Source organism: Pongo abelii, chromosome 4 (genome assembly GCF_028885655.2).
Source record: "Pongo abelii isolate AG06213 chromosome 4, NHGRI_mPonAbe1-v2.0_pri, whole genome shotgun sequence".
Lineage (NCBI taxonomy): Eukaryota > Metazoa > Chordata > Mammalia > Primates > Hominidae > Pongo > Pongo abelii.
In genome coordinates this window covers 186,495,976-186,509,042 of record NC_071989.2, presented here as the reverse complement: position 1 = coordinate 186,509,042, position 13,067 = coordinate 186,495,976, and the positions used below count along the sequence as shown (strand labels likewise).

The window sequence follows — 13,067 nt, the reverse complement described above, 5'->3', positions numbered from 1 at the left end:
CTGACCTCAGGTGATCTGCCCACCTCAGTCTCCCAAAGTGCTGGGATTACAGGCGTAAACCACCGCACCTGGCAATGTTATCTCTATTTAATGAATCAGAAAAGCATTCAAAGAGGTGGAGTTAACTAGCCTAAGTTTATGTAGCTAATCAGGTTGAGAATCCAAATTTAAACCCAGGGCTGCTTAATCCCAAATTCAATATTCAAAGGAGGCAGTATCTTGTACTGGTCAGACAGAAGAAAGTGCACATGAATACCATGCTTGCTCTAACACTTTGTCAGGCGTATTTCATTTGGGTCCAACTCCTCTACTATTCATTCATATAAGCCCAGATGCTGGTAACAAATGGAAAGCTAAGGAATGGGTAACAAAAACAAATTAGGAATTAAAACAGACAAACATGATTTATACAAAACCTGGCCCTACTTTAAAATTCTCTCAGAAGGGGCAAATTGGCCACTCACCCAAATTATGCTAAAAGATACTTTACTTGACCTTTACCTTGATTTATTTTAATTTTCTAAAGATTAAGTATAATTTACATACAATTAAATTATGTAAACTAACTTGCATACATACCATCTAGTGAGTCTTGACAAATGCATATATCTTCTTGACCTATCATTTTCTAATTGCTCATTAGTAGTGTATAGAAACCCTGCAACCTTAATAAATTAACTTATTCTAGTAGGATTTTTGTTTGTTTTCCTTAGGATTCTCTACATACACAATCATGTTGTCTAAAAATACACTTTTAGACAATACACATCCTTCCCAATCTGTGTATGCCTTTTGCTTGCTTTTTCTTGCCATATTGTATAGGCTAGTATCTCCAGAAAAATGTTGGAGAAGCAGTAAGAGTAGACGTTATTGCCCCATTCCTGATCTTAGGGTGAAAACATTCAGTTTTTGACTATTAAGTGTGACATTAGCTATAAATGTTTCATAGATACCCTTTGTCAGATTGAGGGAGCTTCCTTCCATTTCTAGTTTATTATTTTTATGAAGAATAAGTATTGAAATTTGCCAAATATGTTGTCTCCATCTATTGAGATAATCATAGTTTTTCTTCTTTATTCTGTTGATGTGGTGTAATACACTGATTAATTTACTCACATTAAACCAACCTTGCATTCCTGGAATAAAAACCCTACTTGGTTGTGATGTTATCCTTCTTATATATTGATGGATTCAAGTTGCTAATATTTTGTTAAGGGTTTTTGCATCAATGTTTACAAGGGATATTGACCTGTAATTTTATTTTCCTGTAACATTTAATGTTTTCCATAATGTTTCCTTATGCATATTTAAAAGAAAGATAAGTTGGCCAGGCTGGTCTCGAACCCCTGACCTCAGATGATCTGCCCACCTCAGCCTCCCAAAATGCTGGGATTACAGGCGTGAGCCACCAGGCCCGGCCTTCTATGAACTGAATTCTAAAATAAGTTTAAAAAGCAAAATACGAAAGAGTATTATATTAAATATACATATCTTTTTGTAAAAAATGATAAATTAAAACTATACATGATTCTGATCATTTGTTTAAAAAAGAAACAAAGTTAAGGTAAGCCACAGACTAATACAACTGCTTGCATACAGAGAGTGGGTGGGAATGGGATAAAAGGGAGAAAAGGTACTGGGCTGGGTGGTAATGGTGGCAGTGGTGGTGGTGGTAAACATTTCTGTGAGTATGCCTTTTTGTGTGGCTATAAACACTTTTTAGAGTCATGTTAACCCATTTATGCCTGGGGTTGAACATTTTTTGTGTGAAAAATCAGACCTTGGCAATGACCTTCAGCAGTAGGATACAAATAACTCACAAGTTTAGCGTTCCAGTAATGGAACACTGGGCGTAAATTTAATGTTTTACATACTCAAAAAAAAAAATCAAGTTCACGGGGTGCCAAAAATGGAATACAAACAGAAGCAAGTTAACCTAACTGTATTTTAATAAAATAAAGGAGAGCTAGCATGGTGGCATGCACCTACAGTTCCAACTACTCAGGAGGCTCTGGTAGGAGGATCACTTGAGCACAGGAGTATGAGGCTGGCCTGGGCAACACAGCAAAATCCTGTTGGTAATTAATCAATAAAAATGGAAGGGGTGGAGGGACAGGCCCAGGTAACTTTTTTTAACTTTTTATTTTTATTTTATTTTAAATAATTGTAGATTCACAGGAAATTGCAAAACCTATTAGAAGTACTGTGTATCCTTTACACTGTTTTCCCCCAGATACAAGGGGAACTATAACTATAGTACAATATCACAAATAGGAAATTTACATTGGTACAATCCCAGACTTTATTTAGTCCTACCCATTCTCATGCACTCATTTGTGTGAAGCTCTTTTTAGTTCTATTACATGTGTAGATTTTTGTGACCATCACCGCAGTCAAGATGTATAACTGTTCTGGCCGGGCGCGGTGGTTCACACCTGTAATCCCAGCACTTTGGGAGGCCGAGGCGGGCGGATCACGAGGTCAGGAGATCTTCATCCTGGCTAACACGGTGAAACCCCGTCTCTTCTAAAAATACAAAAAATTAGCTGGGCGCGGTGGCAGGCGCCTGTAGTCCCAGCTACTCGGGAGGCTGAGGCAGGAGAACGGCGTGAACCCGGGAGGCGGAGCTTGCAGTGAGCAGAGATACGAGTTAGTGCCACTGCAGTCTAGCCTGGGCGAAAGAGTCCGGCCTGGGCGAAACAGCGAGACTCCCTCTCAAAAAAAAAAATGTATAGCTATTCCATCATCACAAGGATTCCTTGTGCTACCCTTTTATAGCCACAATCATCCATCCTCCCAGCTACTGGCAAACACTAATCTGTTCTCTGTCTGTGTCAAAGTAACTTAAAACACAATATTTGGACTAAATGTCATAATGGTAAAGACAAAATGAACTGAACTCGAGTTAGTAGGTTTCTTTTTCGCAGAGATATAGATAAACAATTCAAAAACTATTTTATGTGCATTCTAGGATTAAACAAATATATCGTGAATACTGAAAGCCAGGTTTCTCACTGTCAGAGAAAAGATTTACACATATGAAAAGGGGAAAGGATAGAATGAACCCTGTGGTGCTGGATTGGAATTGGAGATATCAATATGAACTTGTGGTTTCTAATAAATATAGAGATAGGAATAGATGTAGATGTGTGAGGGCTTATTTACATATATTATATATACACATACATATGTGTGTATTCATACATATGTTTCCTACCTCTGCCCACTGAGAGAGCATAGAAGCAATTATATCTTAGTAGCAGTGGAGCACACCTCATACCCAGATCTTTGTTTTTAAATTCCAGTTTACATGAAAGGGAACCAGGGCCAGGTGTGGTGGCTCACGCCTGTAATCCCAGCACTTTGGGAGGCCGAGGTGGGCAGATCACTTGAGGTCAGGAGTTTGAGACCAGCCTGGCCAACATGGTGAAACCCTGTCTGTACTAAAAATAAAAAAATAAGCTGGGCGTGGTGGCATACGCCTGTTAGCTACTTGGGAGGCTGAGGCAGGAGAATTGCTTGAAACCAGGAGGTGGAGGTTGCAGTGAGCTGAGATCGCACCACTCCACTCCAGCCTAGGCAACAGAGCAAGTCTCCATCTCAAAAAAAACAGGAAGGGAACCAGAATTCCTTAAGAAATGACTAGCTCCAGAACTGTGTTAGGTAAAGTACAAGATGAGTCTAGAACATCTTGTGCCACAAAGTAAGGAAATATTCAAAGACTATTCAGAACATGTCAAAAGACACAGGAGCCAGCTTAAAGGGGCTTTCAGTGACCAAATCTGGAATAATTTGAGCTCCAAAATGAATATTGACAGTAAAATAATATTATCTATTGAATAAAATGGGAATCTATGATTCCAGTGCTGATAGGAAGAAAGAGAAGGGACCCCCTTTCTTACAGTAAAAAGCCAACTAATAATGTTAGAAAAAATGATGAATTAGGCAGAAATACTGTTTGGCAACCATCATAATATTCAGACACGAATGGATACTAACATGGTGAAAGATTGTGGAGTAACAGGATATTTGCATGGTCTCTAAGTATGTTCCCACAAGATACTTATTTATTACAAAGGGAAAAATAGCAACTTTACAGTGGAGACGCTACCATAGTCAAGTGATCAAAGTTCACACAAATTGGGATAAATTGATGTCATGTGCCTTTTTATAGAAGGCATTGAGAACAACAAAACACCATTTTTTCAGTACTGCCAAAAATGTATAACCTTCATCCATTCATGGGAAAAGATCAGCCTAATGTCAAATGAGAGATGTTCCTTGAAAAAAACTGGCATGTGCTTTTCAAAAATGTCAGTATCCACTTTGGGAGGCCAAGGTGGGCGGATCACGAGGTCAGGAGATCAATACCATCCTGGCTAACATGGTGAAACCCCGTCTCTACTAAAAATACAACAAATTAGCCAGGCATGGTGGCAGGCCCCTGTAGTCCCAGCTACTCGGGAGGCCGAGGCAGGAGAATGGCGTGAACCCAGGAGGCGGAGCTTGCAGTGAGCCGAGATGGCACCACTGCACTCCAGCCTGGGCGACAGAGCGAGACTCCGTCTAAAAAAAAAAAAAAATGTCAATATCATGAAAGACAAAGCAATGTAAAGCAATTCTCCTGCCTCAGCCTTCCAAGTAGCTGGGATTACAGGTGCCCCCACCATGCCCTGCTAATTTTTATATTTTTAGTAGGGAAGGGGTTTCACCATGTTGGCCAGGCTGGTCTCGAACTCCTGTCCTCAAGTGATCCGCCCACCTTGGCCTCCCAAAGTGCTGGGATTGCAGGCATGAGCCACTGCACCCAGCCCTATGTCTGCAACTTACTCTCAGATAATTCAAAGAAAAACAGACAGACAGACGGATAAAGAAGATGTGGTAGGCCAGATGCAGCTCATGCCTGTGATCCTAGCACTTTGGGAGGCCAAGGTGGGCAAATCAACTGAGGTCAGGGGTTCAAGACCAGCTTGGCCAACATGGTGAAACCCCATCTCTACTAAAAATACAAAAATTAGCCAGGTGTGGTGGCAGGCGCCTGTAATCCCAGCTACTCGGGAAGCTGAGGCAGGAGAATCGCTTGAACCCAGGAGGCCGAGGCTGCAGTGAGCCAAGATTGTGCCACTGCACTCCAGCCTGGGCGACAGAGCAAGATTGTCTGAAAAAAAAAAAACAAAAACTTTGCATTATTCTTACAATTCAGTATGTCTGAAATTGTCAATACAAAAAGATAAGAAAAAAGGTTATGTTTATTGTAAACAGTATATAGTTGGCATTTGTTGTTTTAGCCAGCTGAAAATTCCTGCTCTTTAATGGAAGTATTGGTTTTATACCTGTAATCTGACTATTTGTTTCCTGTTTGTTCTTTCCTCCTCTTCTGGCTTTTGGATTAATTGAAGATTTTCTATTATTCCATTTTATCTCTCCTGTTGGCTTTTAGTTCTCTTTTTTAGATTAAAATCTTTTTGTTTTTTTGTTTGTTTGCTTGTTTTTTGAGACGGAGTTTTGCTTTTGTTGCCTAGGCTGGAGTGCAATGGCACGATCTCAGCTCACCGCAACCTCCACCTCCCGGGTTCAAGAGGTTCTCCTGTCTCAGCCTCCCAAGTAGCTGGGATTACAGGCGTGTACTACCAGACCCGGCTAATTTTGCATTTTTAGTAGAGACGGGGTTTCTCCATGTTGGTCAGGCTAGTCTCGAACTCCCAACCTCAAGTGGTCTGCCTGCCTCAGCCTCCCACAGTGCTGGGATTACAGGCGTGAGCCACCGTGCCTGGCCTTAGTTTATTTTTAGATTAAAATCTTATTTTGACATAATTGTAAATTCACATGCAATTTTAAGGAATGTTAAATATTAAATAGTATTAGATAAATATTGTATTCAATATTACATATTATTGGATAAAAATAAATATAAACTTTATTCAGTATTAAAATTATTAAAGAGTTCAGAGACAACCCAGATAATCTTTTCCCAATTTCCTCCAATGGTAATATATTACAAAACTATAGTACAATATCACAACCAGGATATTGTGATTGACATAAGCCAAGATATAGAACATTTCCATAACTTCAAGGATTGCTCTTCTTGCCTTTTTATAGCCACACCCACTTCCCTCCCATCCCAACCCCTTTCTTAACCCCTGTCAACCATTAATCTGTTTTCCATTTTTTATATTTGTGTCATTTCAAGAATGTGATATAAATGGCCCAGCCACAATGGCTCACGCCTATAATCCCAGCACTTTGGGAGGCCAAGGTGGGCAGATCACTTAATGTCAGGAGTACAAGACCAGCCTGGCCAACACGGCAAAACCCCATCTCTACTAAAAATACAAAAATTAGCCTGGCGTCGTGGCGCACATCCTGTAATCGCAGCTACTTGGGAGGCTGAGGCAGGAGAATCACTTGAACATGGGAGGCAGAGGTCGCAGTGAGCCAAGATTGCACCACTGCACTCCAGCCTGGGCGATGGAGCAAGACTCCATCTCAAACATAAAAAGAAAAAGAAAAAGAATGATATAAATGGAATCATTTGGTGTATAACCTTTTGGGACTGGCTTTTTTTCACTCAGCATAATTCCCTGGTGATTCATCCAGGTTGTGGGGTTTTTTTGGTGTTTTGTTTTGTTTTGTTTGAGACAGGGTCTCACTCTGTCGCCCAGACTGGAGTCCAGTGGTGCAATCTAAGCTCACCGCAACCTCTGCCTCCCAGGCTCAAGTGATTCTCTTGTCTCACCCTCCCAAGTAGCTGAGATGACAGGTGCGCACCACCACACCCAGCTAATTTTTGTATTTTTAGTAGAGACGGGGTTTCACCGTGTTGGCCAGGCTGGTCTTGAACTCCTGACCTCAGTTGATTCCCCCACCTTGGCCTCCCAAAGTGCTGGGATTACAGGCGTGTGCCACCACACCTGGCCTAAATATAGATTTTTAATTTTTTTTTTTTTGCCCCAACCTCTGTTATCTTCTGGGAATCTAAGTGTACATATAGATCTGTTCCACAGATCACTGAGGCTCTGTTTTTTCTATTGCTGTTTAGTTTCATTTATTTTGTTTTCTCTCTCTCTCTCTCACTCACTCAATAGTCTTTAAAATCCATTTTTTTTAATTCCCCCAGTGCCCAATCTGCTGTTTGCTGGCAGATTAGCTTTTTCCTGTTGAGGCTTGTTTCTAGAATTTGTGAGGATGGTTCTACAGCAGCCTTTATTAAGGAGCTACATTCTTGAGGCTTAATCTTTCTGGGATCTCAACTGAATGTCCAGGATATTCAGTGAGATCTCTCCACACTGACTCCTTGAAACAGCAGTATCTTTCAGCACTCTGAGATCTCCAGAATTCCCAGCCAGCTTGCAGGCCCCCAGTAGCTGTTCTCCACCAGGTTTTTGGGGCTTCCCCCTACACATGTGCCAACAGGTTCCCTTACACACATTTCCTGAGCACCCTATTCTCTGACACGAATTCTAGACACCTCAGCTGTCCTAAACTCCAGCCTCTGTTTTGTCTGCCCAAGAAGCCCACTCTCTTCTATTTTGGACCCACATCTTCCTCTGCCTTCATTAGAAGTGCCCCCAGCAAGAAATCTGGAGTAGATGAAGTTTACCACCTTTGTTTCCCTTCTCTCAAGAATCACAGTCCTGCAGGGCACAGTGGCTCATGCCTATAATTCTAGCATTTTGGGAGGCAGTGGGGGTGGATCACCTGAGGTCAGGAGTTCAAGACCAGCCTGGCCAACATGGTGAAACATGTCTCTACTAAAAATACAAAAATTAGCTGGGCATGGTGGTGGGTGCCTATAATCCCAGCTGCTCAGGAGGCTGAGGTAGGAGAATTGCTTGAACCTGGAGGGTGGGGGTGGAGGTTGCAGTGAGCTGAGATCAGGCCATTTCACTCCAGCCTGGGCAAAAGAGCAAAACTCTGTCTCAAAAAAAAAAAGAATCACAGTCCTTTGTAGTAATTTCTCCAGTGCCTGAAAATGGTTGTTTGATATATTTCCTCTGGTTTTATCATTAATTATGACAGAAAGGAAAGTCCAACACCAGTTACTGTGTTGAGGCTGGATCTAGATATTGGCCTTTCTTTGTATCTTTTTTTTTTTTTTAGATTGTGTCTTGCTGTGTTGCCCAGGCTGGATTGCAGTCAGTGGTGCAGTCTTGGCTCACTGCAACCTCTGCCTCCCAGGTTCAAACGATTCTCCTGCCTCAGCCTCCCAAGTAGCTGGGACTACAGGTGCACGCCACCATGCCTGGCTAATTTTTTGTATTTTAGTAGAGAGAGGGTATCACTGTTGTTGCCCAGGCTGGTCTTGAACCCCTGAGCTCAGGCAATCCACCCGCCTCGGCCTCCCAAAGTGCTAGGATTACAGGCGTGAGCCACCGCGCCCAGCCTTGTTTTTAAATTTTTAATTTGAATTGCTGTAGGTAACTCTACCTACAGTTCCTACTGTGTTCAATACATTGAAATTTATGTCCTTGTCCTTTGTAGATCTCTAAGTTTACCATCCGCAGATTATAAAGCAAGCCCTGGCATAAAAATTAGAAAATAGTTTCAAATAAAAAATTATTATGGCCAGGCACAGTGGCTCATGCCTGTAATCCCAACACTTTGGGAGGCCAGGGTGGGAAGATTGCTTGAGCCCAGGAGTTTGAGGCCAGCCCTGACAACATAATGAGACGCCATCTCTACAAAAAAAAAATAATAATTAGCCAGGGCCAGTGGCACACTCCTGTAGTTCCAGCTGCTTGGGAGGCTGAGGTCAGAGGATCACTTTGAGTCCAAGAGATTGAGGCTGCAGTGTGTGATGATCACACCACTGCACTCCAGCCTGGATGACAGAGTTAGACCTGTCAGAAAGGCGGGGGTGGAGTGAGGGATGAAGGGAGGGAGAGGGAGGGAGGCAGGGAAGGGGAGAGAGAGAGAGAGAGATTAGGAAGAAAGAGAAAGAAAGAGAAATACCTCCTGCGTTGAGCCTTTTTTGCCCCTCCTAGACCACTCTCACCAGTGCTTTTGCCTCCATAGGAAGGCCACTTCCAGTCCCTGAATGTGCTCTCCTCTGTATCTCTGGAGCACCACTAGCACTTTGCATACAAGTACACTTGCCCTGCACTTTTTTAAGTTCCTTTTGCGTTCCCCTTGCCCCTGTTCAACTGTCAGCTTTTTGAGAGTGATTCCTTCTTTTATTTATCTTAATATTCCTTGTTGTGCCAAATAGTATTTGGCACATCATAGGCATTCAGAAATATTCTCATGATTAATTTTCATAGTTACAATGTGTAGTAATTATTTTTAATGTGTCCTAAACTTGTGTTTGTCAAATGTGAAAGACTTTTTCCTCATTCTAGCAGTTGCTAATCCAGCAAACTCATTTCTACCCTGTCCACAGGTTTTGTGATTCTGTGGGCCTCCATGGTATTCCTTCTTAACTGTCTTTTTTAGGACAAATGTTGTACATTCAGGGTGAATTGTGGCTTATGTTCTTTGAAGCATAGTTGTGATGATTAACTCCCTCTTCCTCTTCTCTACACAGAGAAATGTTCTTTACTACCATGGAAAGCCACCTTCTGCGCTGCAAAGTGTTAGAAATCATATTCCTCCACAGCTGCGAGACACCCACCCGCCTGCCTCTGTCTCTGGCCCAGGCCCTCTACTTTCTGAATAATTCCACATCACTGCTCAAGTGTCAGGTACATTTTTTCCTGCCCAATTTCAGGCCTAGAACACCTTTCTTTGCTCTAGGCCCGAACCCTTCCCATAGGATTTTAGCTTAAAACACAACTGTTTGAGCATTCTGTAAAGGTGAATTGAAAACTGTACAAAAATTTTAACTGGATGGGGGGAGGGGAGAGGGATAGCATTAGGAGGTATACCTAATGCTAAATGATGAGTTAATGGGTACAGCACACCAACATGGCACATGTATACATAGGTAACAAACCTGCACATTGTGCACATGTACCCTAAAACTTAAAGTATAATAATAATAAAATAAAATAAAAAATTTTAACTGGGGAAGGCATTTATTATCAATCCATTTTACTATCTCTGCAGTCAGATAAAAGCCAGTGGCAGACTTGGGACGAATTGGTTGAGCATCTGCAGTTTCTGTTGTCCAGTTATCAACATGTTTTAAGAGGTAAGGAGCATTTGTTCACAAGTGGAGTTGTGGGAGGTCTCAATGGACATTTGTATTAATCATAACTACACAGGAGATTCTAATTTGTTGACATTGTTCCTTGGTTGTATGTAACTTATTATAAGGGATAAGAAATGACATAGCCGTAGTCACCACTGTGAAAAGAATTCACATATTCTTGTTATGGCTGACAATACGTGGTCCTCATAGTTGTAAGGTTGTGTAGGTAAGCAGAAGTCATCAGAACCTCCAGCCTGGCCAACATAGTGAAACCCTGTCTCTACTAAAAATACAAAAATTAGCCAGGCGTGGTGGTACATGCCTGTACTCCCAGCTACTCAGGAGGTTGAAGCAGGAGAATCGTTTGAACCCGGCAGGCAGAGGTTGCAGTGAGCCAAGATCATGCCACTGCATTCTAGCCTGGGCAACAGAGTGAGACCCTGTCTCAAGGGGGGGGAAAAAAAGAAGTCATCAGAACCTGAGAAGGACTCAGGAATGACCTGAAGACCCCTGGCATCCTCCCTTGGCCTGTCACTGCAGCATCTTTGCTCACTGACTGTGGACATTGTAAACATTGTAAACATCTGTCAATACAATGTAAGTACAGAGTAAATCAGGAGCAAGGTGAACATGTACATCTTGCAGAAGATGTAAGGTACCCTAAATCTATGAAAGTGGCTCTTCAGAGCTGCTCGGGTCACAGGTGAAGCCGTAAATGTTGACCAGGATAATGATGGAATAGCTGCTTCAAATGAGAATGATTTTATTAGCCAAGGATTAATGAGGCCTGTGGGAAAACTGAAGAACTGATGAATTATTAATTACTAGAGGAAAAACAGTAACTTGCTAGGGGAGAAACCTGGCATTCTTCCTGGATGTGATTGACGGAGAAGGATGCTTCATCATGTATGTAATGTTCTTGCCAAAAGTTCATGACCTGGATCCAATGGCCAGGACACTTCAGACAAAACCAGATTGAGTGACCTTTTATAAAATAACCGACCTGTACTTTTTTAAAGTGCCAGTGTTTTAAAAACAAAGACAGACTGAGATACTCTTCCACATTTAAAAGAAACTAAAGCACATAAATACTACATACAATGCATGACCCTAGGCTGGATCCTGAACAGGAGAAAAGAAGTCATAAATGGGGAGATGAGTTTTCCAGAAAGAAGGAACAGCATGTCCTAGAGCCTTGAGGCAAGAAGTTGCTTAGTGTGAGTCCAAGGAACATAGAACAAACTAGCAGGGCAAGGCTGTAGTACATTGTTCGGACAATTGGTAAAACTTTAATAGATTAGATAACAGTATTGTGTCCATGTTAAATTCCCTATTTTTGATAATCATACTGGATTATGATAGTAAACGTCCTTGGCCTTAGGAAATCCATACTGAAGTATTGAGGGGTAGAGGGGCACAGTGTCTGCAACTTATTCCCAAATAGTGAGGGAAAAAATTATACAAGTGAAATGCACCTGCCCATGATCATATTGAGGTTTATTTTAACGCAGTAATGGCACTTGGGAAAGTAAGATAGCTCTCAGACCCTCTCAGGCCAGGAATTGAGAAAGCTGTTGTAGAGACTTTAAAAAAAAAAAAAAAAAAAGTACTGGATTTAAGACAGAAAGTCTGAGTTTAAATCCGTACTTCACCATTTACTCTGTGTTGGGCAGCTAACTATGTCTCTAGGCCTCGGTTTCTTCCTTCTATAGAATGGGGATGATAGTACGTAACTTGCAAGGATTATTAATGAGTGAAAAAAGTAATGTGTTCAATGTTCATTGAATCTGTCTTCCTGTGTCTGTGGGCAGAGGTAGGCTAAGGGTCTTCTCTGTGTTTCAGACTGTTGTAACTAACACAAGAGTACATTGTTGGCCAGCCATGGTGGCTCACGCCTGTAATCCCAGCACTTTGGGAGGCTGAGACGGGTGAATCACAAGGTCAGGAGTTCGAGGCCAGCCTGACCAACATGATGAAACCCCGTCTCTACTAAAAATACAAAAAATTAGCTGGGCGTAGTGGCGGGGTCTTGTAATCCCAGCTACTCAGGAGGCTGAGGCAGGAGAATCATTTGAACCCAGGAGGCGGAGGTTGCAGTGAGCCAAGATCTCACCACTACACTCCAGCCCTGGCGACAGAGTGAGACTCTGTCTCAAAAAAAATAAATAAATAAAAGAGTATGTTGTCCAGTTCATGCATGATATGTGGTTGTGCAGTTTGTGCATTTGTAGCACCCTCAAAGAAAGGTGCATGTCCTTCTCCGAACACAGACCCAAAGGCAAGTTCCATGTGTTCTTAGCCTCAGTGAGGCTTATGTAATTGTTTTGGAGATTACCAGAAAGGTTAATATTAAACAGCTTGTTTTAAAGTTCACCTTTAACATTTCTTGTTCCTTTCTATTTTGATTCCCAGGGAATACACCTATCATGGGCAATAATGACTTAAGGTGGAAACGGAATCTACTTTTATTACAGAATATTTTTTATGTTTTGATAAGAGAGAGAAAGGCCTCAGACGAGTATATATTGACCAAGAATAAATGGGGTGTGTTGCAGTGCTGTTTTATCCTTAAATGTTCGTTCCAGCTTCTTTGGGGTCCAAGAGTTAGGAAGGAGGAAAATTAGCACTAGTAGTTTGAAGACATTGTCCTGCAAAGAACACAGCCAAATGGTACCCTGCAATAGTCAGCGTCCTTGTCAGTCAGTAAGCATCTTACTGTGAGGGCCCTTCGTCATCTCTGCCTTCTGTGAGTGGTCTGTGGATGTTGTTGAGGGTATTTTGAGATCAGTCTGAGTTGTCTAGCTCCACTAGTTGTCTAGCTGCAAGAGTGGGAGAAGAAGGGAAGGGATTAGAGAGCCCAAGGTTTCCTTTTGTTTAGGGGAACTCTCAGCATGGAGGAAGAAAGGAAAAGAGATTAGGTAAATTCACCTGCACT

The 13,067-nt window shown here is 41.9% G+C and overlaps 1 protein-coding gene across 4 annotated transcripts in view; it reads left to right on the top strand.

Annotated features, from left to right (window-relative positions):
• Positions 1-13,067, top strand: part of LOC100452562 (SUMO-interacting motif-containing protein 1) — a 94,748-nt gene that overhangs the window by 75,121 nt on the left and 6,560 nt on the right. For all 4 annotated transcript variants that reach the window (XM_024247022.3, XM_054546972.2, XM_054546973.2 and 1 more), the window contains 2 exons: positions 9,527-9,683; positions 10,048-10,132. In XM_024247022.3, coding sequence (XP_024102790.2) covers positions 9,527-9,683; positions 10,048-10,132 — 242 coding nt within the window. The remainder of the gene's footprint in view (positions 1-9,526; positions 9,684-10,047; positions 10,133-13,067) is intronic.